The following is a 24,261-nucleotide window of genomic DNA, read 5'->3' as shown; positions in this document are numbered from 1 at the left end:
TGGGAATCGACTTCAAGTCTCACCGGTTGAATACCAGCGCAGAATATGATTACGATAAAAACAGGTAGAACACAATAATAATATATAGTTCTGTTACTAAATGAAGATAAAAATCAGATTTAAGAAAGGTATCACACGTTTTTGTGTCACTAGTCTTATATCTTAAAACGACAATGTTCAATATTAATTACCCTACTAATCCAAAGATACAGACAGATAAAGGAATTAGTACTCATGATGTAATTCGCTCGTCAGTCATTCAATACAGTAATATCTATACAGGAAAATTATTAATTAAATAATAATATGGCTTAGTGAGTTTCCAGCAGACGTTTTTACTAATCCAGTACAAAAATGTGCTGATGTTGAATGATTCTGTTATAATAGCACTTTCCTTATTTTTGAAAACGTGACTCCACAATTTGTGCGCCTAAGGACATTTGTTACTCAACTTAAATAAGACTTTTTTTAAATCCATTACTGTCCCACTGCTGGCCAAAGGTCTGCTCCAAAATGAGGACCATAACGAGGAAATATAATTGAGGACAGGGTTACGCCTTATGTCCACCACGTTGGCCAAGTGCGGGTTGGGACTTTCGCTTTGTGGATCTTCAAGAACTGGATTAAAAAAACTCTCAGGCATGCTTAATTGTGGGACATTAATGGGTTAAATTTAGTTAGTCAAATGGATACGATGCGATATATTAGGTCGGGGAAAAAGTCTTTTCACAATTCAATGTATGAACTTGTAATAAAATATTTTCTCTACACAAAAAAGCTCGATATTTGGGTACCTCACGAGCTCACTGAAAGAAACCTAATACGTGTACTCATTTGTGATTCTTGAAGCCAAAGAGATTTTATTACAAGTTCATACATAAAATAATGCGAAAAGACTTTTTCCCCGACCTGATACATACTCATATACTGAGTTTCAACTGCTCTCTCCAATATCCACAGATCGATGGCCGTTATTTAGCAAAAGTGATAGTAACATAGTAAGTACTAGATAACTAAGCTTTCGAGAGTATTGAATAACAGATAAGTGTTACACCATATCAATAAGTTTGTCCTGTGAGGTTAATACTCTGATATCGTACTTGTAATTACTATGTGGTAACTTATGTTATTTAGACAATGACGCATGAGCTGTTAATCTAACTTTTATTAAGTATGTTGTATTACTTGGCTTTGTCGACATGGTCTGTATGGAAGGATGTCTAAACAAAAATTCATTATATAATCAAATAGGTACTAAACTTATTAATCAAGGTTTTAAAGTGTGTCTGTTCCTGGCCCTGTTTTTAACGAACCGTGAACCCACTCATAAAACAAATAAGTATTTTGGCGAAATTGGTTGATAATAAGGATTGCTAAGGTTTCTCATATATTATAATATGCTTGTAATCTTTTCATGTAAAAAAATATTGATAGAGGATTCTCAAATTCACTATGGCAGCCAATTTGTTGGCGACTTCACATTTTTTACTTTATCGTTACTTATAGCAATTGATATATTTTTATATTGCCTAAGGTGTCAGACCCGATCGCTAAATGCAGACTATAACACACATCCATACTAATCTATAAATCTACAAATCTCTGCTACTCAATAACGCCTAAACTACTGAACCAATTTGCATGAAATTTGGTATGGAGATATTTTGATACCCGAGAAAGGACATAGGCTATATATCATCACGCTACGACCAAAAAGAGCAGAGTACCAGTAAAAAATGTTACAAAAACGGAGAAAAATTTCACCCATTCTCTCTTATTGGACGCAAGCGAAGTTGCGCGGGTCAGCTGGTATATAAATATAATCACAATATCTTCTCATAGGGGTAGGCAGAGACCAGAGAATGCCACTTGGTACGATCCTACAACTTCCCTTGCTTCATTCACATCCATACATCTAATCTTGTCACTTATTTCGTCTTTGACCTGAGTCCCTCTATTTATCGGAGATGATTCAAGTGGTATCAGTTAAAGGATAAATAATGGCTTTTCGTGACTAAAAAGGCCTAGAACAAATCGCGGCTACTTTATATTACGTAACTTATAAAAATAACAAGTAAACAGAAACACAATAACGTTGTTATAAATAGTTTATCGTTCGTTGCATCGTTACTCACTGGTATAAAGTACGTTTATTGATCATTATGTAAACGCGATGTATATTATTTTATTTATAACAATATAAGTGAAAACTAAATTGCTTAGATTGCGTTTCTAGATTGGATGTTACGTAAAATTGCAATACGTTACAGTTTTAGTCCGCTTCAGTTAATTAAGGATTTCGAAAGATACCACGACTTCTCTATGGCAAAGAAAATAAATAATCCCTTTTAAATATTGTTTTTAACCCCTGACGCAAAAAGAGGGGTGTTATAAGTTTGACGTGTCTGTCTGTCTGCGGCATTATAACTCCCTAACAGATGCAGTGATTTCAATTTAATTTTTACTACTACTACTACTTAAATGAGGTTAGTTACAAATAAAATGCTATTAATGTGTCTTTAAACGTAAAACTCGAAAACGGCTCAAAAATTTGTATAAGTAAATTAAAATCATTTATCATACTTTCATTAAGGTACCAAAAAGTTTTAACGGACAAAAAAACGAAAAATACCCCAAGAAAACAGTAAAACTAAACACTTATTTTTACCATACAAACCATAGAATAAAAAGACTAATAACTTTTGACAGAGAAGGACCACAGTCAATCTACAATAAAAACAATCTAATAAAAAATGTTACCTTTATATGTGTCTCTCGAAACACATAAGGCCCTAGTTCGTCCACCCTGAGCCGGACGCCCTCCTTCCTCGCGAGGATCTCGTCCACGTTGCTGATGTTGAAGAAGTGGATCTCCAAGTACATCGGTATCGGCGTCTCCCGCCAGATGTTGAACGACATGGATTCATTTGTTAAGGTCATCATCTGGAAGAAGGAGAATACGTTAGAAAAACTAAAATTGAAGTTTTTACTCTGTGGAATCAAGCGCAATTTAAAGATTCCCTCAGATTACTTTAGTTTTAAAAATACTGTATTAATTTGACTGTCATCGTGGCGCAGTGGTTTAGGTCGCCACGCCGATACCACTGCGTCGGGAGGTCGTATTCGATCCCCACACGGAGCAATTATTTGTGCGATCCACAAATAATTGTGTCGGGTCTGGTTGTGCTTTGCGTCTGTTGTTTGTATGTTTGTAAGTCCCCGCGACACATGAGTAATACTTAGTGCGGGAGTTGTCTTTTAAAAAAATATATATGAGCGATAGAGACTAGTTGTCAACTGAGATACACAATATGCAAGCTCAGTTTATTTCGCACAGCATTAGTCACTATTATTTAGCTTTACGTAGTTTGCGGTTAGAACACACGCAATTGAGTAAAAAGGACTTCAGCAAAGACAAGCTAATTACACAAAATCATTATTCATTCCGTAGTGACAAATAAATCATTAGCTCTTTATATCTACAACCCGCAAAAAGAATTGTAATGTTCGAATTTAGCACAATCACACCAGCGCAGAATACTGCATGCAAAAACAAAGATATTTTTATGAAATGATTTTACAGCAAGCTTGATATCAAAACGAAGACCATATGATTTTGAAGTTAAGGCATCTTCAAGCAGGCTCTAGAATTCTCTGTAATCAATTTCTGACAACAATAATTTAATATTTTTATTATTAAGGTTTACGGACTCATCTGCTGACTAGGCAATTTCATTGAGATAGTTTATTGGGACAATATAACAAAGAATAGATATCGTATCTTCTGCATAAGCTATTATAAGTCATATACTACAATATAAAAACATGATGATAACGAACAAGGAAAAACAAAGGACATTGTGAGACATTGCTGAGTAAAGCGACGGTAGGCCATTGACTTTGCAATTTTCAATGTTATGGCAAAGATCACAGATAGTTTGCTATCTTAGATAAGAACATCAAAGTGATCTATCAGTAACAGATTTCGATAGGAACTGCTACCCCGGAGCGGATTATAGAAAGCCAAGTAGCTATAATGTCTTGTATTCTATCCCTTTGGGGGTAGAATTGATCAAAATCCTTTCTTAGCGACTTTCTACGTCATAACATCTACCTGCGGATCCGTCCAGTAGTTTGGGCTGAGCGTTGATAGATCACTATTTCAGTCAGTCACCTTAGAATTATATAAGTACTATTTAGATTCTTCCCCCCTACAAAATCACGAACCACGACTGTGATCAGGATTAGGCTATTATAGAGACTAGATAAAAAAATCCAAGATATTTTAATTTTTGAATATCAAATCGAAACCATCAATCAATGGCAGGCGATTTAATAATCATACTTGGTCAGGATTAGCCGAGAAATTCCATTAACATAATTTTGTTTATCAAAAATATTTTGCGTTATCGTTAATACGTTATAACATATCTATAACGACGTGCGGTGCGGAAATCAAAAAATATAATACCTACAAGAAAAAAACTAAATTGATCTTTTAATTATTTTTTGTGCCTTTGACCAGCGTGGTGGACTCAAGGCCTAACCCCTCCCTCAATTCGGGAGGAGATCCTTGCCCAGCAGTCGGACATTAATGGGTTTAATTTATTTATTTTAATTTATTCTTCTTTACAAAAGGAGCTCTAAATAGACGTTTATTCAAATTGTGTAGTTGGGAATTTGCAAAGTTAAGTGCGAACTGCGTATACATATTATACATATTAGAGGTAGGAAGCACGCTAGATTTGGTACATACGGGCAAGACAAGTCGGGGAAAAACCCTAAAAACTATATGAATGAAGTTCCCGTCTGAGGGAGTACATGCCCCTGTGACTTCCTCCCGCTCGGAATAACTCTACTGAACAAGACTGATCATCCTCTTACTAACGCGAAGTAGAAAGAAAAAGACCTGATTACTACCCAAGAAGTGTTACGAAGTTGCCGGGGGCCATAAACTTCGGCATGAACTAAGTAGGTACAAAAGCTGATGATTATTATGAATGGAAAATTATAATCATATTGTTAAAGCAGCTTATGACGTACCGTATCGAGTAATACTTTTTATTATCTCTTTTTAATATATATTGCAACCCAACCCGCACTTCGTCAGCGTGGTAGACTCAAACCCGCAATCGTTAGGGAGGAGACCCTTGTACTACAAGGGTTAAGGGTTATAAATATTTATGGTGGGAAAAAATAAAATGTAACTAGACAATCAAACGTATTGTAAAATGGAAAAAGGATTCGTCATTACCCAGATGACATTTCACTGACTTTCTTTAAACTGTTTATTTTCTGACTAGGGCAGTCTCAGTCACAATAACATATTCTACCATTAAATATTGGATTAACTAACAATTAAATCGGATTAATAGTTATTTTGACTTTAATCCTGTTAGTATCTGGCTGACGCATGACTGACGTAGTAAAAATGCTAGCCCTCAGTTTACAGTACTCTGAGATTACAATTAACAGGGAATTATATATTATCTAAAAATTGCATTATCATTTTTACATAAGGTTCTACAGCAGGGGTTCCCAACCGTTTCTTAGCCAGAAACCACTTTTATATTATTCTTATTAGCAGGGACCACTTTGTAAGAATATTAAAAGTAAAGTGTAATAATCATCCTGAAAATTTAATTTTTTTGAATAATTCGCACCGAAACGTTAAGCATTTTAAGGAAAAGTGCGTGTTCGCGTTAATTCCCGTATCCTATGATTAAATTCATTAAACATGCAGAGTTCTTTTATACAATATTCTATTATACATTACCAAAGGGGCGCCGAAGGAATTTTGCACTAAGATCGTCTATTTATAATGAAACATTAACAAGATGCCAAACAAGTAATTAGAATAACAAGAATCGTGTTAAATAATTGTCTCTACTGTAGATAATGAAGTGTTTGCCCAAGCGAAGAGGCACGTACACTTTTCACCAGTCACATTCTCCCCAAACATGCTATTTTAGATATCGATCGTCTTCCGTCAGACTGCATTTAAATTGTAAAGAGTATATAAGGTGGGAAAAAAGTAGGAAAATGTCAACTAGATTCAACAAAAACAATATCCAGTTGTGATGCGCGTATTTCGTAGACAAAACATGGCAATTGAATAAATTTTACTCCAAAATATTTTTGGAATGATTCGTATCAGATCGTAGTCAATTGCAATGCGCTTGCATTGCAATTGACTCTGAGAACATAATTACGAAAAAAACAATATGCAGTAAGTATACAAAAATAACAAAAGAAAGGGAAATGACAAGAAATCCAGCTTAAAGAACTGAATAGAACTAAATTGATTGAGAAACGCTAGGAAGGTGATTGTTTTCACAGTGATGAAATAGATACACAATAAGTTTAATGCATTTACGAACCCTTTGCAGCTGTGTGTTGAAGATCGGTGGCCAGAAAACCACCATGATGGCACCCAGCACCACCGTGACGGCGCCGAAACCTAACAACAACCCGCTCTTTTTACCTGATGACACCATCTTGATTTATTACCTGTGAACAAACAACATACACATTAAGAACTGAGTATTTTACAAATCATTAACAATAACTTTTCGAAGTTATGTATTTATTATAAAAATTATCACTTGAACGGTGAAGGAAAACATCGTGAAGAAACTTTGCATGCCTAAATTTAGTTTAATACATTTATTGAGGGCATACAATGTCCCCAACCCGCATTTGGCCAGCGTGGTGGACTCAAGGCCTAACCCCTCCCTCGTTTGGGAGGAGACCTTTGCCCAGCAGTGCCCAAAATATTTCAAAATTTTGGTTTTTAGTTTTATTGGAAGTCCTTGGTAATGAGTAGCACATATTTTCCCTTCAACTGTAAGCACTAACGCTAAATAACACGATAAGGAAGTCTTTTCACTAACGTGAAAATGATTTTTGAGGGTTGTATCTGTATTTATGAAAAAGACCGTTTTACAAATTGTAGCTTCTAAAGTCCAGACGAAATTCGCATTTTTAATTTTTATGTGATGTGTTTTCTTCTTACTTTCCAGACTTTGAGTTTTAACCGCCAAGAAATATTTTACGAAATACATGTCATAAATCAGTTGCGGCCTTGCAGCAATACCCTAATCAAATATTAATCGAGGATCTAATCTTGTAATTTTATAACAAAGTTATTATGTATTAATAAAATACGAGCATTACGTGTTTGATATATTTATTGAACTCTCCCGATACGAATTGTCGGCCATTGTCTGAGACAAGGAGTAGAGGTGTTCCATAGGTGCAAAATAGTTCTTTCAATTTTTGGATGCACCAAGAGCTTGTCGTTGATTTAGTAGGTATAATCTCTGTCCATTTCGAAAATGCGTCTACAACTATTAAAAGATAGTATCCGTAAACAGGTCCGGCAAAATCAATATGAAGCCTTTGCCAGGGGCCCTTTGGGTGTTCCCAGTGGTGTAGTGGTGCTTTCTCTGGTTAATTTTGTTGTAATCTACATGTTCTACAGGACTTAACTTTTGTTTCGATATCATTGTCAATTCCTTTCCAGTATACAAAACTGCGGGCCAGTAGCTTCATTTTCACAATGCCCGGGTGACCGAGGTGTAGTTCGTCCAGCACTCGTTCGCGTAATGTTTTTGGGATTAAGACTCGCGTTCCTCTTAGTATACATCCATCTTGTAAAGTAAATTCATTATCATTGTAACCGAGCGTTTTAAGTGATCGGCCAGTTTGTAATGCGAGTACTAATGGTGTATAATCGGAATCAATACTTGTCTCTTTCGCTATGATATTTGGGTTGACATCAATGGTATGTATTTGTTGAAGTTGAAAGCTGTAATTCTGGTCCATTTTGTTTGCCTTTGTGTTTTCTACTGGGAACCTGGATAGGTAATCTGCATTTGAGTTGTTAGGCGAAGTTCTGTATTCAATGTTGTAGTCAAATCCAGATAAGAAATGAGCGTAGTGGAATAATCGCATTGTACTCATTGCTGGTAACGTTTGATGAGGGTGGAAAATTATTGTCAGTGGTTTATGGTCTGTCACTAGGATAAATTTTCTACCGTAACAATAATAAAAGAACTTCTTCAATCCCCAGTATATGGCAGTAGCTTCTTTGTCAATTTGGCTGTACTTCTTCTCGCTATCCGATAGTGTTCTGGAAGCGAATGCTATCGGTCTTTCTGATCCATCTGGGAGTCTATGTGATAGTACTGCTCCGATTCCCAGTGGAGATGCGTCTGTTGCAAGAACCAAGGGCCTCTTGGGATCAAAATGTATAAGTACTCTTTCGCTTAGAATTTCTTTTTTAATGTGTATAAAGCTCTGTTCGCATTCTGTAGACCATCGAAAACTAGATTCTTTCTTGAGTAAGTTGTTCAGTGGATTCGTGATCGATGATAGGTTGGGTATAAATTTGTTGTAAAAATTTGCCATTCCAAGAAATGTCCTCAATTCTGCGGTGTTGACTGGGCGTTCTGTTTTAATTATTGCGTTAATCTTTTCTCTGTTTTTGTGTAGACCTTCTTTGTCGATAGTGTGTCCCAAATAGTCGATGCTTGTTTTGAAAAAGTGGCACTTATTTTTGTTTACTCGTAGGTTACTTTCTTTTAGTTTGTCTAACACGAGCTTAAGTCTCTGTAGTAATTGTTCTTTGTTGATGCCTTGAATGATGATGTCATCAAAGAAACATTTTACACCTTCGAGATCTTGAAGGAGTTTATCCATAAATTTCTGCCAAAGGCTCGGCGCGACCTTAACGCCGAACATTAGGCGGTTCACCTTAAAAGTGCCTAGGAAGACCAACATAGAATATACCAATACCATAAGATTATACCAAAAATTCAATTTAATCCTTTACATGAATCAGAAACGTTCAATAACTTTAAAAAACGTCTGGAAGTGTACTTTAGACTTAATGAAATTACTGAGCCCCACATGAAGACAAATATTCTTCTGTCTACATTATCACCAGAACTCCATGAAAAATTATGTGATTTAATAGCACCAGACGAACCATTGAATAAGACATTTAACGAAATTACTGAAACACTTGACGACTACTTAGACCCAAAACCTAGCAAATGGGTTCTACAACATAAATTTATATCGAGAACTCAAAAATCGGATGAAACAGTAGCGCAATACGCCGCAGATTTAAAAAAGCTCACTACCAACTGCGAATTTAAATGTCAACACTGCCAGAAAAACATTTCAGAAAGCTTTTTATCTCTTCAACTCATAAGAGGATTGAAAGATAGCGACGCACGTACAAAAATTTTACAAGACCGAACAGTATGTACATTTAAACACCTGACACAGATTGCAACATCTATTGAAATGAGTAAAGCAGAAAATACATCAATGCTTCCGAATGAACAACCAAGTAGTGACAATATCAATAAAATTTCCACTGATTCCTACAATAATTCAAAAAAATCTCCTTTTAGAGGAATCACACCAAGAGATTTAAAAGGGAAATGTTTCCGCTGTGGTTTAAATCACGAAACCAAGAAATGTAGCGCTATAAACATAACATGCTATAAATGCAAGAAGGTCGGACACTTAGCTAGTGTGTGTCTACAACGGCGCTCAGATGCGAAGCCCAGTAAGACTACACCGGATATAAATCAATTAAACGACTCAGCGATAAGCGATGATGATGAATGGAATGATATTAATGTTATATCTGGTGAAACATCCGAAAAATACATGATAACGGTACACATTGAACATGCTAAGATAAAAATGGAATTTGACACTGGAGCCTCGTCGCCAATATTATGTATTAATAAAATACGAGCAAAAGTAATACCTAGGTACAATAACGTTAGGCTTGCCTAGGTCGTGTGCGCGTCCTTCATGTATGAAACAAAGTCTATAATATGTATAACCTAAGGGTTGCTACTCTATCTATCGTATGGTTAGTGGTCAACATAGTGTCAAAGTTGTTTAAGCCCCCTGAAATCGAAATATAAAATCGAAATCGGTATGGCATTAATCCGCCTTGGTGGTAAAATCGAATGTATATAAAAGTTCTGGAGCTTAACGTTTGCTGCGTCGAATGAAAACCAAATCGTGACGATCGGACCCAAAGAAACTACCCGATCAACATAAACCAAAAGCTGTAAGTATTTATAATATTTATTTGTTACAGCTCGACTTTTCCGTTTACACAAATACAGCCGAATCGAATAATTTGTTTGAATGTATAACCAGATCAGCACAAATCGATAAAGTGCAGTGTTTGCTTCGAGTCGGTTCTGTTGTCCGATACGTACTACCCTATCGAAAATGCGAGCCCGAATATGTGTTGCAAGACTTGCAAACCTTAGCTACAAAGTGAACTTAGGTCAGTGAATCACGATCGATAAGATTCCAGCTAAACATGCCACTGCTTAAACGTAAATGTTCCAAATACCTAGACTTAAATGACATGCAATTTTGATAAAATTCTTTGTAAAAATTACCTACTCATAGAATTTTATATTAACATCTGATAATAAACAAAGTCCAGAGTGCTGTAAAACAAGGAGTGTCATCTAAGATTTTCCGATAACTTTATTTGTTAAAAGATTACTAGCGATTATTTACATTTATTGAGGGCATGCAAAGTCCCCAACCCGCACTTGGCCAGCGTGGCGGACTCAAGGCCTAACCCCTCCCTCATTACGGGAGGAGACCCTTGCCCAGCAGTGGGACATAAATGGCTTAAATTTATTTTATTTATTTATTTATTATTAACATTGTAGATTTCACAATAATACAGCAATCCAGTTAACATCTTGAAAGCTTGATGGCTTGTGCTAATGGAATTAAGTTGCTAGTGCAATGGCTGGAAGTCAACACCGCAACCTTTGTACCACCTTCCACTATTTTATTATAGCATCAAGTCATAAACTCATCGGTAAATAATTTGTGGACCGTATTATACGTGTTCTATGATCTTCTTCTCATCGTATGGTTAGTGGTCAACCTAGTGTCAAAGTTGTCAAGCCGCCCGAAAGGCCTTTGACATGGCTTAACGACTGTTATCTTAATTGACAACAACCGGGACCGACTTTTTACGTGCCCTCCGAAGCTCAGAGACGCCCTTTTCAAATACCTCTATGCGGTCACCCATCTATAGAATGACCGGGCCAACGGTTGCTTAACCCACAGATCGTTTACCGACCGGTGAGCACAACTGGCTATGAGCGTCTCGTCTTCATTATGGCATAAGGTCATAAACTCATTGGTAAATAATTTATGAACCGTATTATACGTGTTCTATGATGAAAAATGGTTATTGATTTGACCACATATTTAACAGTTGTACCTCTAAAGCTGTTACTGGCCCAGTGTTGGAAACGAGTTTTTTCTTTTTTTTTGTTTTCGCAGAATTAGATAATCGTTAATGCAAAAACTAAGCTTACTTGCAAATGTCGTATTCGCAAGTAAACTTAGTTTTTATTTATCAGTTAACCAATAAAAAATGGATTATGTTGTTGTTGTGTTTAGTTAATAGTTACGCAACTGAAGTTACCTTTTTCCTTCTATACGAGAATATAAACTGCTTAAAATTAAAAGATGTAATTCCTCAATCTTTGTTAAATTTACTAACTTTTTACATAATATTCAAAGGGTTATTCTGTAGTCCGACAACTTAATAAAGAGCCTTGTACACGAGGCTCGCGGCTGGCGGGGGTATGAAAAAACTTAGATCACGCGTGACCCATACGCCTAATGCCTATGCAGCTAACTATAGCTTGTACTTAATACATATACTTAATTTTGGAAATAAACATCATTATTCATTTTAAGCCCGTAGCCAGTTGCGCTCACCGGTCGGTATACGATCTGTGGGTTAAGCAAAACCTTGACGCGTCTTCCATAGATGGGTGACCGCATAGTGGTATTTGAACTGGGCGTCTCCGTGCTTCGGTGGGCACGTAAAAAGTCGGTTGTTGCCAATTACAGTCGTTAAGCCACGTCAAATGCCTTTCGGGCAGCTTGAACAACTTTGACACTAGGTTGACCACTAACCATACAATTAGTAGTAGTAGTAGTGTAACTATTCATTTTGATGTAGATAAATCGCGCATGCCAAGGTTCCCCACTATGTTGTTGGACTGTAGGACCGAATAGATTAGTAAATGTATATCATAGATAGGGGGGGCCTTCACCTTGCTATGACAATCATAGACATAAGTCCTAGATAGTAGATACATGATTAGACACAATTAGGTATTTTTTTATGTCATTGACTGCCTCTATGTCGCCGTCGCCGCGTCGGTGGGTCTCTCTGTCTCGGGTCCGATTCCCGGTTCGAGCGAAATGCGATGGTCTTTTTTAATATAATCCATACTTAATATTATAAATGCGAAAGTAACTCTGTCTGTCTGTCTGTTACTCAATCACGCCTAAACTACTGAACCAATTTGCATGAAATTTGGTATGAAGATATGTTGATACCCGAGAAAGGACATAGACATAGAAAATGACGCATAATGGGAAAATTAAGGTGGCGGACGAAGTCGCTGATAAAAGTTAGTTTAGATATTTCTCAAAAGCGGCCTGGATTTGGTTACATGCAAGATAAATGGCAAAAAACTTGCCCCTTATTACATGGGGCTAACATTGTAAGCTACTAACAAATGCAAAAACTGCTTAAATTTTCATACATCACATTTCGTACCCATAACAGGCGTGATTATAATGTAAGACAGGAAATTAGGAACACAATAACTGCTGATTTTAATGACTAACTGAAGTTCGGAATGCGATTTTTTTATGACATAGTGTTAAATTAATATACGGCTTACTGTTATCTGTATTTTCGTCATTATTATTAGCGTTCTACCTATCAGATATCGACGGATTCGCCTGATAACTAATAATTTTGACGTAGTACAGACTGTTCTAGAAGGAGTCACTCGAATACTATGCGTATTATTGATTAGATGACTATGGATATTGTATATTTATTACAGCACAGATAGGAGATCTTAATCCTTATATTTTTAAAGTAAACATATTTAAAGGTCGAGGTAGAATTGTTTACAAGGACGCAATATGCCTGACTTCGCATCGTTAGATCAGAATAAGTCACCTAGACTTTCCATGGGGTGATACAGGAAAAAATAAATCATGTCACTACGTAATATAAACAAAGGGCCGCCGCGTCTGTCTGTTTGCGAAAGATCAGACTCTGCTGTAATGTTTTTCATGGAATTTTGACTAATAGGCAGAGAGATTGACAAGCAAGATTTTAGTATGTTCAGATTTAGCAAAAATGTTATAATGTAGGCAACAAGGACTAATGGTGACGTTAAAAACAATAAATATCGTCGAAATCGAGCCCAGCAATAACTGGTAGACAGCTACTAGGATCACTAGTTAATAATAATCCTGGCATTAACTATTATGTTACAGGCGATATTTTTTGCGCGACTATTTCCACATTCAAGATATGTAGACTAGTTGACATTTAAAATTGCAAGAAAAAAACTCTTAGTTACATTTGAATATTGATATCTTTGTTTTTTCAAAGCTCAGTCTATACTCTGTCAAGACCTATCTATAAATAAAAAAAACATGATATTATGTACCTATGTATGTATGTATGTAAATAAGTAAACATCTAATTATAATCAAATAAAATATTAATATGTGTTATACAGTTTTGTAATACTCTAGGAAGAAAGATTAAAATTAAAATAAATTTCCAAACAAGAAATTTTTGGTAGGTATCTATTTACTTTTATCTACTGTGGCAGGGCATTGACCTCCATGTCACGGCCTTTGCCAATGAACTATAATTATATTATGGCTGTTTTCTTAAGATAATAGGTGGTATAATGTAATGAGATATTAAATTGTTTATAATAAACTATAAGTAACAATGTTGCCAATTGTTGCCTTAATTTCATTAAAAAAAATATTTTTCTCTTCTCAAACAGTGATGTTCCACCTTAAGCACTTCTTACTTCTTCTTACACATTGTTTTTTTTATTTATGACAGAAGATTACTAGTTTTATCTAAAGATTGCTGCTATTATTATACCAAATATTAGTTTCAAAACAGATTTAATTTATTCAAGCCTTGCTAGCAATATTGATAGCAAAAATTGCATAGCATCTTGTGAATAGTTTTGAGATAACCAAGGTCATACATAATAATGTCTGTTGTATGACATAATACTTAGATGACTAACTAAACAAGGTAAGAAATTATATACAATAATATTTATGTGCAAAAATAAATTGCAGCTTAAGAATTTTAATTGATTTGTCTATTGCTTCTATAATAATTTTAATGTGTGCTAATTAAAAAGTAATTAAGTAACTTTTTGATACAATTACATTTGTATTGGCATAACTTTTTTTTATTGTTTTTTTAAGAATTGTAATGAAGCAGTAACAATTATTCAGTAGACAACGAATTATTTAAATTAAATGCATCTAGGACTATGGTAGCATATGACACAATAATTGGACAAAAACTACACACTAATTTTAAAGCAAAACAATCTGAACTTTGCTATGTTATTTCTAATAATCCATAAATATATTTTACTAGCTGACCTGCGCAACTTCGCTTGCGTCACTGAAGAGAATGGGTCAAAATTTTCCCCGTTTTCGTAACATTTTTCGTTGCTACTCCGCTCCTAATGACCGTAGCGTGATGTTATATAGCCTATAGCCTTCCTCGATAAATAGGCTATCTAACACTGAAAGAATTTTTCAAATCGGACCAGTAGTTCCTGAGATTAGCGCGTTCAAACAAACAAACAAACAAACAAACAAACAAACAAACAAACAAACTCTTCAGCTTTATAATATTAGTATAGATTAATGTGACAGTTAAATGTGTAAATTAAATAGTCCTTGAAGTCTAATATAAACAAACGAACTAGGCCGTGAGATAAAAAATCCGATTGCGAATTCATCGCAATAACTTTTGGCGCAATTGTACGAACAAAAAACAAATTGTTGTCATACGAAACCGGATCTGTTTTAGCCAGGCCATAGATATAGATAGCTTTTTAAATCGAGTGTAAACGCATCAATCGTTATGCCTAAGCTGCCCATTTTTCTAAAACTAATTTATCGCAAGTATGAAACACAACTAACTTGTTTATATAATTGATTACTCTGTAAACGGACAGCTATTACAGAAGAGAGATAAACAGAATGTCAAAGTAAATATAATGTATTGTACTTACGATTTACAAATGATTTCTAAACAAAACACTAGATCACAGTTATAATGAGTGATTCTTCGTTGATAATATTCACAAATATTCAATAAAAATCACATTCACCACTTGTCAACATTATCGCTAAGTCATTATGGACCGCACAACGGAATTAAATATAATATAATTGATATAAATAAATAAATACAAAGTTTACGTGCGTTTCGCGTAAATCACCACTTTGGAATTACAAAAATAATAGCGAGTGATTACTGTCAAACTCAAATGACGTTTGTGACACATGACTCAAACCGTGATTGATAAAAAAATGTTACCAGTTTTATACCCGTCTATTTCTACCATAGCAGAAGAAAAAAAAATGGCATACACTAAATGTAGTAGAAAGAATGTATTACAACAACTTAAGGTTTTTATCCTTGAACTTACCAACATTAACACAACACTTTAACTATTAAACAACACTATATAATATATACTTGATTTTTAATGATTTGGACGTCCCATTGTGTGCGATACCAGTTATGATATAAATTCTGCTCACGCTGATGCCTGACTTTATGCATCTCTAATCTAGTAAGTAGATAATAAGGTAATTATTTTTACTTTTCGAAAACGGCGAGGTACAGGTGTTACGCTAATCAGACTAATTAATGAGATTTATCTACTAATTCCTGACGCATAGCCTTGCAATTAAATCTTAGATACTGACATTTTTAATTTCACACCTGTTCGCATGTGTACGATACAATGTGATAATATTGCTCCTCACGTGAGATTGCAATAACTCCGTGCCACGAACTTAGCCGTTGGTTAAACTAATCATTCATCTAAAACAGTCAAAAAATAATTATCACATTGCGCTGCTTTTTACATCAACGTTCTGATCCTTAGGACAGTGTTCAATAAAACAAAATATTGCCTACATATTTCTTTATTGAATAAATTACAAAAATTGCTATTAATGTAAATTCCATCATTCAGGCAGTATATCTGCATAAAGATACTCTTCAAATTAAGTAGGTACGCTATAATAAAACCTAAAACCAAAAAAATCCAAACTGCACTTACTGAAAAAGCATACTTTGGAATGGTCCACAAGCCTACAATTTGAGACAAGCATAAAACTTTAACTGAGTAAAATCACAGTAAAAAAGCGACGACTTTAATCCCTAATTAAGTTCAACGTTTGGTAGGCGAAAATCCTTTGAAACAGTTACTCGATCTCCACAAGTATCCGAGATGACGAGACTCTGAATTCGTAGCTGAATCGATAAGAAAAACTGTCGATAAGGGCCACTGGGATATGCGATATTTATTTAATGTAAAATCTTGCTCTATTCCTACATTCAAACATGAGCAATCTCCTACATCACACAACAGTCCTAGGGGTTGGCAGCAACATAAGGAATCTACTATATCGGTAGTTTTTCTGATCGGTTCGGGAACTAATTGATATTGTATTCCTAAGAGCCATAAGGCGCACGCTGGTTAGTGAATGGCGATGAGGCCAGATTCTAGAAGTTTCTGAATCTTGGCGGCGATGTCTGGGTTCTTGAGATGGTCCTGTAGGGCATGAGGGTCTTGCTGCATCTGTTCGAGGATGCAACGCATCGCGGGATCGCGGAGGATCTGTTGGACTTCTGGGTCAGCCATCGCGCGTTTACGAACCTGGATAAAGAATGGCAATTAATTTCACAGAAAAATCACATCACAGCCTTAATTATTTGTGGTAAGTGGTGATGTAAGGCATGTTAGATATACAATTTCGCAGTTATCAAATCATCTGTTGATTAACTTTATTTCGCAAAACCTATGAAGTGGCATATTTTACTACTAGTTGTAAGGTAAATTAACTCCGGATTTGGACGAAGAATGCCTCTATTTACACACACAGGACATCATCAAACTTGATTAATAGACTTTCCCAAAAGACAATGGAGTATTTTACCAAAAGAACTCTAAAATTAGTAGTAGTAAAAGCACTTACCTCCTCAGGATTGGAGTTAAGTTGCGTGGAGCAGGCGCGGTACCCCTCCAGCGCCTCGGCGTTGCTGGGGTCCAGCTCCAGCGCCTTCTGATACGCCGTCAGGGCCTTCGAGTGTTGCTGCATACCCTGGGCAGAAAACAAAGGTAAATGTTGATGGCTTTCGTAAGAATAATTAAGATTTATAAAGTGGAAGAGGTTTTTGTTCAGGGGCATACCCTGAACAAAAACCTCTTCCACTTTCCACGTAACGCATTTCCCCACAAAAAAAACAGGACTCAATTCTAACCGGGACGGGCACGATACCGCGGTCCATGAGTCCGCGAGGTCCGCGAGTGTCACTTAAAGGGCGGAGAAGCCGGCGCGCTCTTAGAGCTTCTGAATCAATCAATTATGTTTATAAAGTTTATAATTATTTTAAACTGAAAGTGCTCCCCGCATCGCTGCCGGCCTCTGCTACCCGGTGTGAATTGAGCCTAGCTCATAGTAATTAACAGTACACAGTATGTTAGGCATTCTTAAGGAAGACTGCAGGTAGATGTTACTAAGGTAACGAGAGCAAACTACTCATAAACTCTTAAGTAGCACTATGTCAATTAATCGTGTTTTCTTCAAATGATGCAAGTCAAGTAAGACCAGGAAATAAGAAAATCCATAGATATAATTTATTATTTTCCTTATATAGTATTTATTACACATACAATAAATGAATTTACTCAGATGATAAAATGATCAATTACAATATAATTCGGCGACGAACAAAAACTGATGAGTCATGCGGACATGTCATTTCTTGTTATTAAAATAAATTTGCAGTTTAATTTACGTTGTGACCTATGTGTGTTCGGTAGTTTTGGTAGCAGTTTCTTACATCATCAATGATTTATACTTCACTTCATGACAAAAACCTCTTACTATTTAGAAACCATAAAATAATTTAAAGTTGATTATAGTGATTTAAGTACATAGTTGCCTCTGCGGAGCGGTCGGTAGTCTATGCGACTTCCGGGCAAAATCTCTGGTTCGAATTCCGAGTTGAGCAAAGAGCTATTAGGCTTTTCTAATGATAAGAATCTCAACCAAAAGCCCTGAGTTTGGTAACATGCCCGGTATAATAAACGGCAGTAGACACGCCCCCAAATACAGAGAAGTAACATTTTTAATGGCGGAACATAACATGCGTGATATTATTTAAGTATTTATCTACTACTAACTTGTAAAATCTTCCCCTTCCTAATCCATCCTTTGATAAACTTAGGATCGAGCTTGCAGCACTGGTCGCAGTCCTTGAGGCCCAGGTCGAAGGCCGCTAGCTTGGTGTAGCACGCGGCACGGTTGGAGTACAGCTTGGGGTCGTCCGGGTTACGCTTTATCGCCTCCGTGTAGTGCTTCACTGCTGTACTGTAGTCGCCTGAAATAGGGAAAAGAATGATAAGAAAATCATCTTAAAGAGATGATTTTCTTCATCTTCGTCACAGGTATTTAACATAAATACCAGAATGTCTTCTCATTTCACAATTAGACACCAATTTGCATATTTGTGGGAAAGTTGTCATGATCCCTTATTAAGACTGAACTTAGAGGTAAAAGTTTCAATCGCATATTTACTTAGCTTATTAAAATTTATTTATGTGTTACGCCTTTTTATGTATAAAAATGAGGCAAACGAAATGAAAAAATTTACTACGACGCGTAGCGGGCTTTCCATCTTTTTTTTTATTATTTTTTAATCTATTTGTATATGTAATAAAAGTGATTTAAGACTAGATAATCACTAACAACAAACATGCAACAAAAAGTAAAGATTTTCAATAAAAAAAATATCAAGGTAGACTTTGTCACTTATTGTCACTTCGTGACTTTGTCCATACAAATTTATTTAAAAACCAGTGCAAAACCTACCTTTCTTAAAGTAATCATTGCCCAACTCCTTCTCCTGTTCTGCCTTGACGGGGTCGACGTACGCCTTCTTCTCCTCCTCGGCTATCCGCCGCTCCACCTCGCTCAGCAGCGTCTTGATCTCAGGAGTGCGGTGCTCAGACATTGACTTCTCGAAGTATGTCTTCGCTAGCTTCCATTGTTCCATCTTTTTGTATGCGTTACCTGTGGAACGAAAATTCATATTACAGACTTTTTTATACCAATTCGCCGATTTTTATTGCGAGCATTAAGCAACCCTTGGCGCGGTCATCTCATAGATGGGTGACCGAATAGTGGTATTTGAGGTGGGCGTCTCTGTGCTTCGGAAGGCACGTAAAAAGTCGGCTCTAGCTGTTGTATACTACGATAACAGTCGTTAAATCATGTCAAAGGCCTCTCGAGACCTTGACCACTAACCATACGACAAATAAGTAAATTGAGACTGTTAGATGTAACTTTCCCCAATATAACTATATTACAAGCATACATAAAAAGCACGCTATGTTGCCATTGGGATAGGCAGAGATCAATGTACGATCCTTAAAAGTTATGCTTGTTGTAATCGAACCTTAACATTTAGTATGCAAATGTTGAGATTTAATTAAAAACTTATTTATTTCACGTGGAAATCGAAACTGTAATGTGTAAATCAAATTGTACCGCGATTTTTACTATTGCACAATAAGTGTGAAGTTTATATGTAAATTTTACTCAAACAGCCCCCTTAAAATGTCCCTGTAATTTTGTAGAATTCAAAATACTTTATAAAAATTCCTCCCCATAATATAACTAGCAAAAAAATATGCTGTTTTCATAAAATCTTTCGCGCTAAATTACTCTACATTTAGCACTCTATTATCCAAATTATCTCCCATATTTAAAATAATATAAACCTGTTTGTTTACATTAAACTAATATCTTTTATATATATTCAAATGGAGTAGCTGGCGCGACGCCAACCGCAATGTAAGCCAGGATACGACCTTCAAAAACATGATAGGCTCACCGCATTTAACGTTTAAACTAACATTACTTAATAATTCAGTAATTTTCCTTGAAATATTACCTAAGTTATAGGAAAAGATAATAGGAAAACTGGTTAGAAAGTCGACATAATTGATTCATGTTCTAAGAAAATAATAGTTGACTAAGAATGTAAATTACTACAGGCGCAATTTATTTTATCATCGTTCCGTGTCCTTCTAGAAGCAGGATAAAGTCTTTTACTTGGATTGGCTACATATACCTAATATCACACATATAGATAACTTGGGTCTAAATTCGACCTCTGATTCAAAGCATGTAGGACTAAACAGAACTACAACAACTTAGTAGAGAACCTTTTCATGTACGATTAATCTAGCTAGAGAAGAAAATATAAATTTAGGAACTGAGGCAACCATCAGGTGTATAATTCTACAAGCATAGAAGCTTGAAATCCCGAAGGTTCTATACCTCCACTAGTCGCGAACCTTGCATATAAAGCTCTGTAACAAGTTGTTAGACTATACTAACATGTCTTATTATATGAAGCCTACTTAATCTACCTATTACTCATTCATAAGACTGTACAACAATGTATCTCAAGAACAGGTTAATAACGTAAATATCGTCTATTAATATAGCATACATATAAATATACGAGGTGGAGAGATAAAATTGTTTTGATTAACTGTGCTACTGATCTCTAAGATCATTGAACTTAGTGATAATATTGAATGTATATTAAATTATATGTATTACTAGTTACTATTGAGATAAAAAATAAAATTTTCGTGTTAGTGGTCAATGTGGTCACCACTCCACTTCCACTGCTGCACTGGGGCAAATCTTTATTTGACACAAAATCAGTGCTGCATTTCAGTCAAATAAAAACACTCATGATTATCAAATAAAAGTAACTGATTTTACCGCCAGTTCGGTAGAAAAGAAGAGCTGGTAAGACAGTTATATTTGTTCCAAGAGGGAATCGAACCAACAACCATGCCATGAAAGACAGCTATGATGCCATCTAAAGATATGATTGCACTAGCTGTTATGTTGTAAGTCATGGTGTCATACTAGTGTTAGTTCGTGTAAGAATGACATTATAAAGTTATATGAGTCATCTTATATTTCACATACAGTATGAGTCATTTAGAGATCATAGAATGGATTATCACTTACCAATCCTAGTAAAAGCTTTCGCTATTAATTTGAAGTCTGCTCTATTTTCTCTTCCCACATCGATAGCCTTCTCGCACTCCTTAATACATTTTTCATACTCTTTCTGTTCAAAATACACGGCAGCCATATTGGTATAAAAAGTAATATCTGTAGGATCACTATCTATAGCCTTTTGGTAATGTTTAAGCGCATTATCAAAGTCTTTTTTCTTGTAACAGTCGTTTCCAGCATCCTTTTCTTGTAATGCTAGTCTCCGATGCTCGGGTAAGTCATCATATTTTGGTTTCTGTGGCTCTTCCTCTTTTTTAGGCGGTTCTGCAGGCTTTCTCTCAGGAGTTGGTGGGTCTACGTCCATGGGCATATGTAGGCTAAGGTCGAACATAATGCTGATTGTGGTGAGAATACGCTTGTCTTCTTTGGCACCAAGAGTCTGAGCATCAAACGGGTTCTGGACTAGTTTCTGTGGGTTGAGAAAAAAATTATGTATTTATTTGCTGTTACTATACAAAAATTGGTTTGAAAACTATTGTCTGATAAAGATTGAATTCACTATGCTATAAGATAGCAGTTATCACTAGTTTTTACAGTCCTTTGTTGCTATTAAGGTTACAGTTCAAATAATGACCAGTAACCAAACTGAACATTACAGCCAGCTATGAAGATGTAAACACAATACAATTTTATACTATTTAGCATGGAGGGTATATAAGCATACTACAAAAAAAATACATTGAAAATTTATTCAGACAAAATAACTCTCTAAACTAAAATTAGAAAATTACTTGCATTTATAGAGGTACTTTATTTTCTTTTTATGTGTGTCATATTTGTTTTCCTTTGTAAGCATTGTAATGTAGCTTTATAAGAATGACATGGTCATTAATTTCAAGTATAACTAAATCTAATCTAAATAAAATAAGGATTTTAAATAAATAAATGGCAGATTGATTATTTAAATTAAAATACATTATCTGCCATGTATAAATCACATTAATGCTTTCTTACTTGGCTTGTGCTAAAGCAAAGGTACTATTGATGTTTTTATATAGGGCTCATTGACATAAATAGGTTAACTTTGAAAGACTGTAAGCAATATATTGACTTGTCTGGCTTTTGATTCCTTTGGGAATATTCTAGAAATCCCTAGGGAGCATTGAAAATGATGTCTACTTGATACATTGAAGTATGAAATTCATGTGGCTTAAATTGTATAATAATATGATATAGATAATTAGGTTTGTAGTCACAATTATGAAAACAAGATATGATAATGTGTGTATAAAGAAATATAATTATTTACATCTTCTTAAAAATGGATCATTATTAATTAAGTTGTTGTTAAATATTTTTTATAAGTATTAAAGACTGCCTAGACTGGTACAAAATTAAAAAAAAAAAACAAAAGTACACCTGTCTTGTTGCTAGGCAGCTATTTTTATTAATTGGTCACACTTGATTTTACCTCAAGATTGGGATAATGAAATCAATAAAAATGTTAATTTATGTATGGAAATTAATTCAGAATGTGGTGTTTCTGAATGTATTACTGATGGTTACAATAAACTTATACTTTTTGTTTTTCTTTTACCACAGAACATTAAGTTCATGCTACCAGAAAGGGGCATTTTAAAACAGATGTTTTATTTATCAAATGATTAAATTTTTATGATGATAAAATGAGTTTAGACTTGTTTTTTAGATATAATATGACATTAAATGTAAACTTATTTCAGTTACAACACTCATGATATTGTGAAGCCCAAAACCTGTACTGAATTATTTATAAATTGTAATTATTTGGTCAGCAGACTTACCTCAACCATTTTGACATATTCAGGGTCTTTCAACCATTCTTTTGTCACAGGATTTGCTCTGAGCTTCTCAAACAGTTGTTCTGTCTTAACCTTGAGTTCTTCAGCCTGTTTCTTAGCCTCTGCTAGTCCAGAAGCCAACTGAGCATTACCAGGTTCAAGTTCCAGACCCTTCTCGTACGCTGCGATGGCCTCATCGTGTCGCCCTAAGTATGCTAGCGCTGCACCTTTACGCGAATAACCTTTACTCCACGTAGGGTTTATTTCGACCGTTGTGTTAGCGTCTTCGAGCGCGGCAGCGAAGTTCTCAGCCTTTGCGTGAGCAGCCGAACGGTTACTGTACAGAACGTGGTTCTTAGGATCTAAGGCAATCGCGTCCGTGTAATGCTGCACCGCCTCCTCGAACTTCCCCATCGATAACGCCGCATTGCCCTTCTCCTTTAACTGATTCACCTAAAAACCATACCAGTGTTCGAAATAAACTACTTCATTCAAAATTTCTAATCACAAAGCATCGGTATAACCTCTTACCTGTTCCATGATTGTTTTCTGCTAACAACTGATAATAACAAGGGCACACTTAAAATAAAATAACTGCTAGTAAAATGCAGACGTATTTACTTCACAATGTTCTCTTTTTCACTAGTTTGTTCGCAGAGCTCAAACAAGCAACACGAAGTCTGGAAATGACACTTCAAATTCGAGAAATTTCTCGCCAAAATGCGATAGGTAGAACGTTCCCGATACTGTATTTCGTACATATCCTCATTTTTACCGGTGATGTCAAATGAACTGCGATGAACTTACACATCTCTTTTGCACAAAGGGACTTTGTATGTATCTGTCCTCTTCCGATGTTGGCTTTGACGTATTAATAGCATTGATATTTATTTTGTTTTAAATCACAATATTTGTAACGCCGATATAATCATTATTGTATTAAATATCTTACAAGTTTTATTTGATGTTATAATCAATTATTTTGGAACCAATACTTTACACTGTTCCAAAGTTATATTCAATCAATCTAAAGCATTTGGTTTTGGAGAAAATATTTTGTAGGCTCAGACTTTTTTACATTACCTATCTATTTTGGCAAAGTTCCTCTTCAATTTATTTAAAGACGTTTTTATAGATTTGTTAATCCAACTCACTCGCTGTTACTTTGAATATTCACGTTAAATTGATTTGTATTGATTTTCGC

At 35.4% G+C, this 24,261-nt stretch overlaps 2 protein-coding genes across 2 annotated transcripts in view; both read right to left on the bottom strand.

Moving 5' to 3' along the window:
* The window catches only part of LOC142975466 (protein croquemort-like), a 34,672-nt gene extending 19,238 nt beyond the window's left edge, over window positions 1–15,434 (bottom strand). The window contains exons 1-3 of the mRNA XM_076118317.1: window positions 15,183–15,434; window positions 6,381–6,510; window positions 2,761–2,943 (exon numbers count right to left, since the gene is read on the bottom strand). Of these exons, the coding sequence (XP_075974432.1) occupies window positions 2,761–2,943; window positions 6,381–6,497 (300 nt within the window). The 5' untranslated portion in view covers window positions 6,498–6,510; window positions 15,183–15,434. The remainder of the gene's footprint in view (window positions 1–2,760; window positions 2,944–6,380; window positions 6,511–15,182) is intronic.
* A 657-nt stretch (window positions 15,435–16,091) lies between these two features.
* Window positions 16,092–23,776, bottom strand: Stip1 (Stress-induced phosphoprotein 1). The gene is made up of 7 exons (XM_076118708.1): window positions 23,589–23,776; window positions 23,061–23,510; window positions 21,247–21,706; window positions 19,063–19,263; window positions 18,375–18,571; window positions 17,164–17,289; window positions 16,092–16,844 (listed from the first exon to the last, which is right to left on the bottom strand). The coding sequence occupies exons 1-7, from the start codon at window positions 23,595–23,597 to the stop codon at window positions 16,665–16,667; spliced, it is 1,623 nt and encodes a 540-aa protein (XP_075974823.1). The 5' UTR covers window positions 23,598–23,776; the 3' UTR covers window positions 16,092–16,664.
* Between the last annotated feature and the right edge of the window lie 485 nt (window positions 23,777–24,261).

This window comes from Anticarsia gemmatalis, chromosome 9 (genome assembly GCF_050436995.1).
Source record: "Anticarsia gemmatalis isolate Benzon Research Colony breed Stoneville strain chromosome 9, ilAntGemm2 primary, whole genome shotgun sequence".
In the NCBI taxonomy this organism is placed as follows: Eukaryota; Metazoa; Arthropoda; class Insecta; order Lepidoptera; family Erebidae; genus Anticarsia; species Anticarsia gemmatalis.
This window is presented reverse-complemented; position numbering and strand designations above follow the sequence as displayed.